The following is a 13,748-nucleotide window of genomic DNA, read 5'->3' as shown; positions in this document are numbered from 1 at the left end:
TGATCTAAGAGCCTGAGTGGTTAAGAAATGGGCCTGACATTTTAAACTTCTCTTCATTGGCTCCCTTTAAACCTAGAAATCAGGTTAAAATCCACCACATGCCTGTTATTAACCTTTTTCTCCATTTTCCTCCAGAGTTTTAATTTTTTTTTTCCTATTTCTTGTTTGTGGTCTCTCTGTGCCCCCGACCAGGCCCCGCCCTGAGCCTTGTTCTGCTCGCTGTGTCTTCCAGGTCAAAAGAAATTTGTCCTCCACATCATCACCAAACCTTTCACTAAAGCAATTATGGGGTCTCTCTCTGGTACTGTAGGGCATTCACTTTAGGTCATATAATACCTTGAGTTGACTGTTGTTGGAAACTACATAAAATTGAATTTTAACATTTATTTTCCTAATGTGAGCAGCAAAGTGACTACATTCAGAGTTATCTGCAGCGCATAAAAATGACAGGACAGAGTAGAAGAATCTGGACATTCTTTATTGATTTTTAAAGATCAGTAAAATGGTTCATCTGTCACTCAGTTAAGAAAAAAGATGCAGAGGTACACTCTTGTACTGTTTTGGTAAAAAACTAGCATTTGCTTCTGTACACAAAAGGTTTGTAACGAGCACAATTAAGAAGAGAATCTTTCATTATCATTTTTATTTTTAGCAGGAAGGTTAAGAACGTGGCACCAGCTTCAGTTTGATTGGTCGTTTTGGTTGTAGCAGACCCTGGATGTCCAACTCAAAGGGGATCTGCAAGGAAGTGACATGTAAAATAAATGACAAATACACACAAAACTCTGCCTTCTTATTTCAGATCTCCAAACAACTTAAGGTGGAAAGCTGATGGAAAACGTAGAAATGCGTAAAATCCAATTGTTTTATGAAAGTGCTGTGCCAGTTCATGGCTTTTTATCTTTGGACTGATGTACACTGTGGATGCATCGTCCACATCACTATTAAACTAGCAGTGAATAATTTTGGGACAGGGCTCTTCATACAGCATAAAAAAGGCAATGGCAGTTAGAGAAGATGATCTGGGCTCTCACCTCGGTCTCCTTACACACAGAGAAGCTGTACCTCTGGAGGATCTCCACTATTGCAAGTTTCATCACAACCAGAGCAAATCGCATCCCAATGCAGTTCCTCGGGCCTGCTCCAAAAGGCATGTAGCTGTACGGATCAATTGTCTCCTTGTTTTCCTTGCTGAACCTGAGAACACACACACACACACACACACACACACACACACACACACACACACACACACACACACACACACACACACACACACACACACACACAGTGTATTAACAACAGAAACTGGGTTATATCCCACAGAGCTTCATTCTGCTTTGTCACATCAGACACCTTTCCGTACCTCTCAGGTTTGAATTTCTCTGGTTCAGGCCAAATCTCGGGGTCCCGGTGCATCGGCCAGGTGGGTACCACGACAACCATACCTTTTGGAATCACAAAGCCATTTATCTCCACACTGGCCTTGGCCACACGCTCCAAACGTGAAGCAATGGGGAACAATCGGAGAGACTCATTGATGACACAGTCGAGATACTCCATCTGCATTAGTTCCTGGTACTGGATGGGAGCCTGAACACAAGCACATAAACATGTCTTTCTGAGCCACTTCTTGATATCACCCACAAACTGGACTTTTGTGGAGTAGGGGTGGGTTTCAATTGTCGCTTTTCCGATTAAAATCCATTTTAGCTTGAATAACGGGATACTGATTCATTATGTCCTGTATAGATTTTAAATATACATGTACTTCGCCAGAATCACCAGAATCTCATGTTAATGTTTTCATTTCAACAACCACCAAACAGCTAAAACAGTAAATGAGAGCAGATAAACGGATTCGACACAAAGACGTAAACAGAAAGCGTGGATCCGACTCATCAGAGTCTGTGAGATGTCGGCTTTCTCACCCGACAGCAGGTACATGGACACGCGGTCAGGGCTGAAAGAGTCTGAAGCTGCAGGTTTTGTCACTTTCCAACCAAAATTCACTGAACCAGCAGCAAAAGAAGATCAAAACTAGCTTCGCATTAGATAAATATCCTCATTATTCCCTCTTACCTTTGCTGTTTTGCTTCCACCACGATAAAAATCCCACTTCCTGCAAAGCTCTCTCTTTCAGTGTATTTCAAGAACAGTTTACCATCTCAAATCTCTGTTTTCTGCATTATTCACTTGCTTACCCACCAGTCTACCGTTGTTTACAGCGCTGTTAGTCGCAGTTTTTTTAAATGACTTCTGACAAGAAAGTCTAATTTCTGCTGTTAATTCCCAAGAAATATGAAACCTTTAAAAATGATACAACAATCATTGCAAAACGCCTACCTGTGTCTCAAATAACACCTAACTTTGCACTGCTTCACTTCCGCAGCATCAGGTAATGTTCATATGTTGATTCAAGGTTTTCTTCAGTTTATGATCTACTGCAGAATATTTTTAAGGCTATCTGCTATAAAAAGCCAGGCCAGGAAAATCTACTTCATGTTTTTCTGTGTTTTATCTTTGACACAAAGGCATCTGCTGTGATGCTCACACCTCTGATGAAGTGTCACAAGTGCCAGTACTGATAAATGATCAGAGTTATAATATTTCTGACTGTCTGACGCAAAATTTACCCCCATTCAAATCGAATCAAATCGTGGATCGAATCAAATCGGAACCTTGTGAACCGAAATTGAATCTATTATAGAAATCAGTGACGACACCCAACCCTATTGTGGAGTTCTTCTGCCCTCTAGTGGTACAATTTAAAAACAGCTGTTTGGATTTCTGGTTGAGAGACAGTCTGTATGCACTATTGCAATGTAGTAATTAATCCAAGAAAATACACGAAATAAGGTCAAAGGAAATTAAATTAAAATAGCCTTGAAAAGAAATTAAAGAAAAAAACATAAAACTTCTTATAGGTAAATTTTGAGGTTTATTATGAACTTGATCATTATGCATTCAGAGGGCCCGGTGGTGCCAGTGTCCGGCAGCCTCGCCTCTGTCAGTGCGCCCCAGGGCAGCTGTGGCTACATGTAGCTTGCCATCACCAGTGTGTGAATGTGTGTGTGAATGGGTGAATGACTGAATGCAGTGTAAAGCGTTTTGGAGTCCTTAGGGACTAAGTAAAGCGCTATACAAATGCAGGCCATTTACCATTGTTAAAAGCTGACTTCTTCTTCTGTGAACTTTTTATGTTGTTTGCAAAGGAAGCTTGTGTTTATTGTGTCTTTGTGAAATGATTTTAACACCACTTTGCAGCCCTCCTTGGCTATCACAGCTCCCTGAGACAGCTGGATTAGCCCCCATCACCCCACGACCTTAAACTGGATAGAAGGAAATGGATGGATTTTCGTGTATAAATCAGGATGTGTGTTTGCATTAAAAGGGAGATGAGTCAAGCCTAAATCTGGAGTAAGGTGGGATCTCATCAAAGAAAGGTTTTTCTCACTTCTCACTAAGACTGCTATTCAGTTCCAGATGTTTTCACTTCTCACGTACCTTGTTAGGGAAGGTTGCATCCACCTCCTCCTGCAGCTTTTTCATCACCTGAGGGTTTGTTGCCAAATTGTAAGACAAGAAAGTGAGAGAGCTGCTGGTCGTTTCATAGCCAGCAAAGAGGAAAATCATTGCTTGGGAAAGGATCTCATGATCTGTCAGACCTGAGGAGGTAGGAGGGATATACACGTTAGAACAGCTTTAAGCTGGTTTTTCCATGTGTGGAGACGTGTGTCCGTGTATCACCTTTATCCTGTTTGGAATTATTATTTTGCTGAGAGTCGATCATTAGCTGGAGGAAGTCCACTCGAGTCTGGAAGTCAACAAACACAGTCTGAGAACAGCTGTGATTTTATGTCAGAACAGGTTATTGGTACAAACACGAACTCACAGCTGTACCTTTTGTTTGCTGGTCTCTCGATCAATCTTGATCTTCTGTAGTGCAGCGTAAAAGAAGTCTGTCACAGATGCAGGGAAAAAGGAAAACTCCAATTTTTCCAATATGGGACCCATGAAAGGAAAGAAGGCTGAAATTAAACAAACAAGAGGACATTTATTAATGGAAGATGAAGGACAGCAGCTGCATTGATGATCTTGCATGAGCTGCAGTTATAAAAATGTAATGAATACTTTACCAACAGTGAGGAAGATGGGGTTGAAAAAGTCAAATTTCAGCATCTTTTTGATGTTCGTGACAAAAGGATCTGAGGGGTTGTTGAGAGAGTCGATGTCCACACTGAAGGCGGTGCTGGTTACCACATCCATACTGTAGGGTCCGAAAAACCTGCAAAACCACACAAACACATCAAACATGACCTTTATTATTGCAGACTTAGAAGAGATGAATCTGCGTTTTTTCTGATGTATTTAAATGAAAACAGTATGAGAGTTCTCACTCTTTCAGCTCTAGAGGTTCATCTTTATCTGCTTTCTTTTTCATGCTGCTGATCAGGACGGCTGAATGCTGCTTCATGATGTCAAACATCTGAGGCACAAACAGACAAAAAACAAAAAAGTCAACCCTGAATGCAATTTCAGCAGCACAGAGGTAACACTGTTTTTCTACATCTACATTCGGACTGAACAAAATCCTAAAGAAGGGAGCATTCATGTTAATAGATGTCTTTTTTGGCATTGTATTGTTTTCAGGGCAGAGAGGGACGTACCTCTTTCAATCTCCCAGAGGTGAAGGAGGGAGAAAGGACGCTGCGGATCCTCCTCCACTGATCATCCTCTGCAATGGACACAGCATCGTACAGCGGCCCATTCAGACGGAAATTCTGCAATAACATTCAAAGCAGCTGGTGATGAGGACAGAAGGTCAGATTTTTTTTTTAAAAAGAGACTGATTGAGTCGTATAATGTCCTTACTAACCCTGCGGTTTGTGAAGAAAGAGTAACACTCCTTTATCAGGATAGTTTTTACCATGGCGGGATCAGTGATACACAACACGGGCTGACGGCCATCAAAAATGCTGTACAAACAGTGAGGGGGGATTAATAAAACAATAATTAATATGTTCATTTTTCATGTTCACACACACACACACACACACACACACACACACACACACACACACACACACACACAGGCACCTGTAAAACTGAAGCACAGATAATAACCATATTCTATATGCATTCAGAGTCACACAAACACACACTGTAGAAAACACTACTTACCCCCACATTTTCCCATATTTCTTATAACTTTCTTCATCAAAGTTAAAAAATCCCTGGAAACAAGAGCGATACAAAAGATCTAATTATTAAACACATCATGAGCTGTTTATGACGTAGAACACTGAACAACACCAGATCACACAAAGATCAAGTGTGTAGTGTTGGCTACACGGGGGCAGTACGTGACCATAGGTCACAGTGAAAGTTAAAGAAGGTGGGGCTTATCAAATGGACTTCAACTACACCAGAGAACGATGATAACACAATTAAAAAATGTGTGTCATCTTTCAATTAGTCTACAAATCATAGAAAATAGTACTTGGATCATTATGCAAATATGACCCAGGTCAAGCTATTACCAAGACTTTGGAAAATGTAGATAAACTGAAAGAGCAACGAAGTCTGGTTCACTGATCTAACACTGTGCACACAGGCAGCGTTCAAAGTGACGTGTGGATCTGAGACATTAATATAGGGATCATACATTTGAAACAGTCCACAGTGGATACAGTATATGCAGTATATACAGTATATACAGTATATACAGTGTAAGTGTTATTGCCCACCTTTCTATATTTCAACATGGTGCCAAAAAATGGGATAGGTGAGGGCCCAGGGACTCCCAGTCTCTTAAATGTCCCATATGTCCAGCAGGAATACCTGTGAAAAACATGGAACAGGTGTAAGAGAATAAAAGAAGAACAAAAAGTGGAAATAGCTGAACACATCCAGTAATCTTTAAAACTTACACAAACAGCAGCGTGATGAGGGCAGCCAGCAGGGTCCACGTCTCTGCGGACAAGAAGAAGAAGTACGCCATGTCTGCCAAGTTTCTCTCTTCTCTTCTTCTGTTTTTTCTCTTCTCTCAGTGGTAACACAAGCGTCCTGACCAGAGCCTTTTATATTGTGCTGCACACACATGTTGCATGAGAAAGGGAAGTGTGTGTGAGTTTAACCAATAGCAGCAGAGAGCGTCAAGTGAATAATTAACAGAGAGAAAGACTGAGGAGCATTTACTGCGTCATAATCACGAGTAGTAGCTCTGCTGTTTGTGACCCTGCAGTTTTCAGCCCTTCATTTTTGTGCTTTATGAGTTTAAAACAAACAAAAGAAGCACAACAATGCAATAAAAACAGCTGTGATTAGCATAAAGGTTTTGTTGTTTGAACTTTAATCTTATTGTATTTGGTATTTGAATGTTACAGAGCAGTCACAGTCAAGTCATTACGAACATTTTTTGGTCAAATTGTTTTATATAAACAGCTTTAAACTTATACTGTACTCACAGAAAAAAAAACATGTCCAGGCATGTACTCACATCTGTGGGTGAAAGTTCTTTTCCTGTTTTCCTTCAGCCTGGAAAGAGGAAAGAGGCTGGTTTATGTAACAGGACTCCTCCTCTCTGAGATCAGATTACTTTAATGCAGCCGAGCAAGAGGGAGCCATGGGTTTTGTTCTTTTCTTCTCTTTGCAAACATGGATACTGCTGATCACATTTATCTGCATATTTGTTATGTGAGTTAATGTTTACAGTAAAACAGTTTAAATTTAAGCTGGCAACAGCTGAATTGGTCAAGACAAGCAAGTTAACAGTAAACAGTGTTTGAGTGAACCTGTGCACCTTCATGCTTTAACCCCTTTGATGTTCTTTCTAGGTACGGCCACTGGACCTTTGGTATATTTGAGAAGATGGGGATCCCGGGTCCAAAGCCAGTCATGTACTGGGGAACAATAGCCAGGCACAACCGTGTATGTAAATCCTTGTGATTGCTATTTGTAAAGATCGAATGATTTGTACCAAGTTCAGAAGGATACAGTGAATAATGTATAACATATCTTGGTGATAAATATGCATTTCCTGTTAACAGGTTCACTACTTAGATGACTACGAATGTGCTCAAAAGTATGGGAGGATATGGGGGTGAGTTTGTAAAACTGTCCATATAAGAGCTTGTGCGTGTTTTTAATTTATTTCTTTGTTTTTGTCAGCACAACTGGAGCCAAAGTTCCTTCAGCAATTAAAAATATTTTCCACTACAAATACCTCCCAAAATGCAGATGTGTTCTGTGTAAATGTTCAGTGTGTATGAGTTCAGGAAACCCATGCTGGCTGTGATGGATCCTGATATGCTGAAAACCATCCTGGTGAAGGAGTGCTTCACCTACTTTACCAACCGCAGAGTGAGAACACGAACATGAAATGAACACTGACTGAAACAAAACACCCAACAGTCTGTTATAGTAAAACTTTGTGGTAACTAGTAACCCTGGGATATGATTGTTTTTTGTTTTTTCCAATAAAACGATCAAAACAATCAAAATGATCAAATCATCCTGCTGGAAATACAAAATTTCAAGAAATGTTTTCGCGAGTTCCCTCAGTAACAACAGAAGCTGAAAACACTGAAAACTGTGAAAATCCTCTGCTCACATAATTTCCATCCATGTTTCAGATAAACTCTATTCATGATTATGATAAATACCACTGCACTTGAATATGACATACAGTCAAGCTTTGCTCTTTCGTACCTTTTATCGCTGGAAAAAAGTGTGATATTCGACCCAAAGGTGGTTGAAACATGCTAATGTTAGCATGTGTACATACAGCATACAACAGTAACATATCAAGCACGCTCACTTTCTGCTCTGATATGGCTCTTTAGCTTTTAAAATTATATAATAACACTTTTAACATAGCACATGTTCAAAGATGTAACAACTTACACTATCAGTCAAAAGTTTGGACACACCTTCTCATTTAATGTATTTTTATTTTTATTTTTACTACTTCCTACATTGTAGATACAAACTGAAGAAATCAGATATATGAAGAAAGATATATGGAGTTATGTAGCAAAGTCTTATATTTTAGATTCCTTAAAGTTGCCACCCTTTGCTTTGTGACAGCGCTGCAAATCCTTGGCCTTGTTTCAATGAGCTTCATGATGTGATCACCTGAAAAGGTTTTCACTTCACAGGTGTCCCCTGTCAGCATTCATTTGTGGAAATTCTTGCCTTCTTAATGGGGTTGGGACCATCAGTTGTGTCAGGTTGGTACACAGTTGACATCCCTATTTGACAACTGTTAGAATTCCTATTATAGGAAGAACCAATCAGCTAAGTAAAGAGAAACGACAGTCCATCATTACTTTAAAAACTGAAGGTCAATCGAGAACATTGCTAAAACTTTGAATATTAATGTTCCCAAGTGCAGTCGCAAAAACCATCAAGAACTACGACGAAACTGGCTCACATGAGGACCTCCCCAGGAAAGGAAGACCAAATGGTAAATGGCCTGTATTTGTATATTGCTTTTACTAGTCGCTAAGGACCCCAAAGCGCTTTACACATCCAGTCATCCACCCATTCACACACTGGTGACGGCAAGCTACATTGTAGCTACAGCCGCCCTGCGGCGCACTGACAGAGGCGTGGCTGCCGGACACTGGCGCCACCGGGCCCTCTGACTACCACCAGTAGGCAACGGGTGAAGTGTCTCGCCCAAGGACACAACAACCGAGACTGTCCAAGCTGGGGCTTGAACCGGCAACCTTCCAATTACAAGGCGAACTCCCAACTCTTGAGCCACAATCGCCCCCAAGAGTCACCTCTACTGCTGAAGATAAAATCATCTGAGTCACCAGCCTCAGAAATTGCAAGTTAACAGCACCTCAGATTAGAGCCCAGATAAATGCCACAAAGAGTTTCAGTAGCAGACACATCTCTACATCAACTGTTCAGAGGAGACTGTGTGAATCAGGTCTTTATGATCAAATAGCTGCTAAGAAGCCACGACCATCATTTATTTTTCAACAGGACAATGACCCCAAACACACCTCCAGGCTGTGTAAGGGCTGTTTGACCAAGAAGGAGAGCGATGGCCTGGCTTCCACAGTCACCTGACCCAAACCCAGTCGAGATGGTTTGGGATGAGATGGACCTCAGAGTGAAGGCAAAAGAGCCAACAGGTGCTCAGCATCTCTGGGAACAAGACTGTTGGAAAACCATTTCAGGTGACGACCTCATGAAGCTCATCGAGAGAATGCCAAGAGTGTGCAAAGCAGTAATCAAAGCAAAGGTCGGCTACTTTGAAGAATCTAAAATATAAAACATATTTTGAGGGTTTTTTTGTTTACTATATGATTCCATACATGTTCACTCATAGTTTTGATTTGCATCTGCGAATCCTTTGCCTTATCATTGTACAAGTATTTACAGCTGTTTGCCAAACACGTGCAAACATATAACCACGACTTAAAACCACTATCTCTCTAGAACTTTCGTCTGAATGGAGATCTCTATGACGCAGTGTCTCTGGCTGAGGATGATCAGTGGAGACGGATTCGTAACATCCTCTCTCCCTCCTTCACCTCTGGCCATCTAAAAGAAGTAGGTGGAGACATATGGAGGTTACAAAAGAGTATTATTTGTCTTCACCATTGTTTCACTTGCGTTCTTTTCCTCTGTTCAAGATGTTTAGCATCATGAAGCATCATTCGCACAAACTGACAGACAGCCTGCAGTCCAAGGCGCACAATGATGAGGTCATTATTGTGAAAGAGTGAGTGATACCATCCAAGCTACGTTTGTAAAACATTAAACCTCAGATTTTCCCCCAAGATGAAAAATAAATGTGTTAGCTAAAGGAACTTGTGGGCTGATTTTGCAGCTGTGTGGAGCAAACAGTTGAAGGCCTTGAATGTGCCACTGCTGAGTACAATGTGTGCATTCCAGCTTCTTTGGATCCTACAGCATTGACGTGATGGCAAGCTGTATATTCAGTGTGGATTTTGACTCAATCAAGAACCCTTCAAATCCCTTCATCACCCACGCAAACCAGATGTTTAAATTTTCCATTCTTCTTTATATTTTTCAAGGTACTGCCTCTGTTTTGTTTTGGGTTTTTTTGTCTTATTATTAACAGATTTATTTGGTAACCAAACGTTTTGACCCATTTTTTCTTTCTCAGCATGCTTTCCAATTTTTCTTCCTCTCCTGGAGTGCCTGGGTGTCTCCTTGTTCCCCAAGTCTTCTACCGCTTTCTTAAAGTCAGTTGCGGAGAAGGTCAAAGCCGAACGCATCAGCTCGTCCCAGGTTTGGACAAACACAAGCTCGGTATCGTCATAAATATAGTCTTGTTTCGCAGCTCATTGAATGCTTAGCTACAATGAAACTTGCAGAAATCCAGTTGAGAAACCACTAACAGATGACTGAAACAATCTCACCTCATGACCTGTTTACATGTTTTAGTCACATCGTGTGACCTTGATTGTTAAATAGAAATATCCAAATATGCCTACCAAATCTCCTGTGATCTCAACATGGTGTGCCACACATGCCTCACATATAAAAAGATCACCAGAAGATGCGAGGTTTCAAATTTCCTAAAGAGAATTATTGGCGCCAATTCTTAAACTCATATTCCCTGATTTTAGTTTTATGGTAAATCATTTTTATGTGTGTGTGTTTGAGGTTCACCTTCACATGCGGGCATTGTTTCAAGTGCTTGTTCAGATATGATGTAAAAGTCATTTAATCAGATGTGTTTTCGTATGACCTGTTTTAGGCTTCAGATGATATGCTTCAGCATTTGATCAAGTGTCAGACAGCCAGTGAAAATGACAAAGAAAAGAAGCATAAGGGTAAAAACATCACTACACATAGAGTCCCTGTGGTCACATCTATGCACATCAGATGTCTCATGCCCTCTTCTGTTGTTCCTAACAGGTCTTACTGAACACGAGATAATTTCCCAAGTGACCATGTTTGTGTTTGCTGGCTACGAGACGAGTGCCATCGCTCTTGTTTTTTTAGCGTACAGTTTGGCACGAAATCCTGAAATCATGAAACGCCTTCAAAGTGAAATAGACTCCACTTTCCCAAACAAGGTAGAATCAAAGTTTCTGATTATGGAGTTGTTTTCTTAATATTATTTGATGAAAACATTAAATCAGAGCTGTCTTTAACCAAAATTGTGATTTGTAACAACCTTATAGGGTCCAGTTGAGTATGAAGCTCTGATGCAGATGGAGTACCTGGACAGTGTGGTCAGTGAGTGTCTGAGGTAATGAGCTTTTACTTGTGCTTGCTGAAAGAATATACACTATGAGACCGCGTGGTGACAAAGAGAGAGCGTAGGAGCGTACCACAGCCAATAGGACCTGAGTTACAGGCTGTGTAAATGTGTGATCTAAGACAGTCCAGCACATACTTGCAGGTTGTGAGAGGGCATGCAAGCTGGGACATTGCACATGGATTGCATAAACACCAGCATACAAGAATAATTTAAAAAAAATTGCCACCTAGTGAAAAAACATATACTCATACCACATCAATCCAAATGCCAGTAGGAGTGCTTGTGATTGCATGCTTAGTGAAATACAGACATTTAAAAAGTATTCCCATTTTGTCAACAGGCTGTACCCCTCAATTCCACGTCTGGAACGAGTGGCTAAAGAAACTGTAAAAATCAGTGAAATCACAATCCCAAAGGGCATGCTTGTTATGGTTCCAGTCTACGCTCTGCACCGTGACCCGGAGCTGTGGCCAGAGCCAGAGGAGTTCAAACCTGACAGGTAGTTAGCAAATTAGCAAGTTAGCAATTTATCTTATCGTTCTGAAGATAAATAGCAACAATTCTGCAAAGCTACTTATCATTTACTTAAGTCATGCCAACAAGGAATTTCCAAGTACAGCCTTTCTCACTACTGGGGATTCTGAGGGATGTTGAGGGTTGTTTACTCATGCAGTCATTCACTGCCAAGATTAACCCTGTAAAACTTAAAACAACTAAATAATCCATAGAAAGTTACATTTCAAACAATTCAGTTTTTATTGAACCTTCTAAACTAATGTATTAATTCATAAATAACAGTTTGCACATTTGTTCCATAGTTTAATATCATTTTTGCTACATCTGGCATTTTTATGCAATTTCTTTCTCACAGTAGGCCTGTGTCAGGTTACTGAGGAAAAAAGAAATCACACACAAAAACATGATATGCTTGGCATTACAACATTAAGCATATTTTCTTTTGTAAATATCTTTGTATTATATTTTAAAGGACATGTTATTAGGGCAGCATTTAAACACTTCTGTTATATGATTCTATTAATCAATTTAAAGCAGTCATAGCAGGCAGAAAAAATCATATAAATTGTGGGTATTTGACATATTTTTTCAATTTGTTTTACAGATTTAGTAAAGAAAACAAGCAGAACATCAACCCGTATACTTACCTTCCATTTGGGGCTGGGCCAAGGAGCTGCATGGGGACGCGATTTGCTCTGATGATGGTTAAACTGGCCATGGTGGAAGTTTTGCAGAACTTCAGCTTCTCAGTCTGCAAAGAAACAGAGGTGACTGTGTGTAAATTGCAAACTTAGCTTGACATAATTTCCTTCGTGCAATAAGAAAACAACATTTGCTGTCAAAAACTGATGTTTCTGATTTAGTGAATTTGTTCGTTCCTCAGATCCCCTTAGAGATGGATGTTGCAGGCTTTGTCTCTCCGGTTCGACCAATCAAACTAAAGCTGAAGATGCGTTCCATCAGCTCAGCAAATGTGGATCCATGTAACTAGAAAGCGCTCAGAGATTAAAATGCAAGAAAAACTCTGGGTATGAAAATACCAATTTAATATATTTTATTAATGATCATCTACTCATTTCTTGTCAGTTGGTTAGCATTTAAAAAAGCAGTGAATAATCACTAATCACTGACATGTCACATCATTAAGAAGTAATGACACAGAGTGCCTCACTAACATACAGAAAAAGGTGGAAGATTTACATAAATATTTGGAAAGAGACAACTTTTTAAAATAATTTTGTTTCTGTACATTACCATGATACATTTTAAACGAAACAACTGAGATGCAGTTGAAGGGCAGACTTTCACCTTTAATTCAGTGGGTTGAACAAAAAGATTGTGTAAAAGTGTGAGGAACTAAAGTATACTTTAACACAATCCAATCATGTCAGGAGCTCAAAAGTAATTGGACTAATTAAATAAGTGAAAATACAATGTTCATTTCTAATACTTGGTTGAAAACTCTTTGCTGGTAATGACAGCCTGAAGTCTTGAACTCTGATGCTGGGTTTCCTCTTTTTTAATGCACCACCAGGCCTTTACTGCAGCGGCTTTCGGCTGCTGTTTATTTGGTAGACTTGGATATCTCCCTGGAGAGTGTTGTTCACTTGCTGGTTGTTTTCAAGGGGTTTCTCTAGGAAATGATTCTGCGATTATCCACCACTGTTGGCTTCCGTTGATGTCCAGGTCTTTTGGTATTGCTGAGTTCATCAGTGCTTCCTTTGTTTCTCAGGATGTACCAAAGTGCAGATTTTGCCATTTCCAATATTGTAGGATTTGTCAGCTTCACAGCTTAAGGATGGCTTGTTTCACTTGCACGGAGAGCTCCTTTGACCTCATGTTGTCTCTTCACAGCAAAATCTTCCAAATGCAAGCAACACACCTCAAATCAACTCCAGACCTTTTATTTGTTTGATTGATAATGACACCACAAAGGAATTGCCCACACCTGCTCATTAAATAGCCTTTGAGT

General features: G+C 40.1%; 2 protein-coding genes across 4 annotated transcripts; one reads left to right on the top strand and one right to left on the bottom strand.

Moving 5' to 3' along the window:
* Positions 1-460: 460 nt before the first annotated feature.
* LOC113024448 (cytochrome P450 3A40) lies at positions 461-6,583 on the bottom strand. 2 transcript variants are annotated; one of them, XM_026171550.2, is made up of 14 exons: positions 6,503-6,583; positions 5,934-6,093; positions 5,751-5,844; positions 5,185-5,237; positions 4,880-4,979; positions 4,671-4,784; positions 4,401-4,489; positions 4,140-4,288; positions 3,904-4,031; positions 3,751-3,817; positions 3,508-3,668; positions 1,367-1,593; positions 1,035-1,197; positions 461-738 (listed from the first exon to the last, which is right to left on the bottom strand). In XM_026171550.2, exons 2-14 carry the CDS (start codon positions 6,002-6,004, stop codon positions 661-663), a joined length of 1,494 nt encoding a protein of 497 aa, XP_026027335.1. In that variant the 5' UTR covers positions 6,005-6,093; positions 6,503-6,583; the 3' UTR covers positions 461-660. The 2 variants fall into 2 exon arrangements, with proteins under 2 accessions (XP_026027335.1, XP_080159218.1); XM_080303092.1 differs by having other exon boundaries at positions 6,471-6,522.
* LOC113024447 (cytochrome P450 3A30-like) lies at positions 6,561-12,995 on the top strand. Of its 2 annotated transcripts, XM_026171549.2 has the most exons (14): positions 6,561-6,699; positions 6,840-6,933; positions 7,053-7,105; positions 7,266-7,365; positions 9,460-9,573; positions 9,657-9,745; positions 9,919-10,061; positions 10,154-10,278; positions 10,751-10,826; positions 10,912-11,072; positions 11,181-11,248; positions 11,601-11,759; positions 12,381-12,543; positions 12,660-12,995. In XM_026171549.2, exons 1-14 carry the CDS (start codon positions 6,629-6,631, stop codon positions 12,765-12,767), a joined length of 1,524 nt encoding a protein of 507 aa, XP_026027334.1. In that variant the 5' UTR covers positions 6,561-6,628; the 3' UTR covers positions 12,768-12,995. The 2 variants fall into 2 exon arrangements, with proteins under 2 accessions (XP_026027334.1, XP_080159217.1); XM_080303091.1 differs by lacking the exons at positions 6,561-6,699; positions 6,840-6,933; positions 7,053-7,105 and adding an exon at positions 9,001-9,262 and having other exon boundaries at positions 7,286-7,365.
* The last annotated feature ends 753 nt before the right edge of the window (positions 12,996-13,748 follow it).

This window comes from Astatotilapia calliptera, chromosome 6 (assembly GCF_964374335.1).
Source record: "Astatotilapia calliptera chromosome 6, fAstCal68.1, whole genome shotgun sequence".
NCBI lineage: Eukaryota > Metazoa > Chordata > Actinopteri > Cichliformes > Cichlidae > Astatotilapia > Astatotilapia calliptera.
This window is presented reverse-complemented; position numbering and strand designations above follow the sequence as displayed.

Excerpts from the sequence above, each read along its gene's own strand:
- LOC113024447 (XM_026171549.2), top strand. The coding sequence starts at position 6,629 with ATGGGTTTTGTTCTTTTCTTCTCTTTGCAAACATGGATACTGCTGATC. Across the intron at positions 9,746-9,918 it reads GAGGTCATTATTGTGAAAGA|CTTCTTTGGATCCTACAGCA; the intron begins GTGAGTGATACC and ends TGTGCATTCCAG. Across the intron at positions 11,760-12,380 it reads GAGGAGTTCAAACCTGACAG|ATTTAGTAAAGAAAACAAGC; the intron begins GTAGTTAGCAAA and ends TTTGTTTTACAG.
- LOC113024448 (XM_026171550.2), bottom strand. The coding sequence starts at position 6,004 with ATGGCGTACTTCTTCTTCTTGTCCGCAGAGACGTGGACCCTGCTGGCT. Across the intron at positions 4,980-5,184 it reads AAATATGGGAAAATGTGGGG|CATTTTTGATGGCCGTCAGC; the intron begins GTAAGTAGTGTT and ends CTGTTTGTACAG. Across the intron at positions 1,594-3,507 it reads ATGCAACCTTCCCTAACAAG|GCTCCCATCCAGTACCAGGA; the intron begins GTACGTGAGAAG and ends GCTTGTGTTCAG.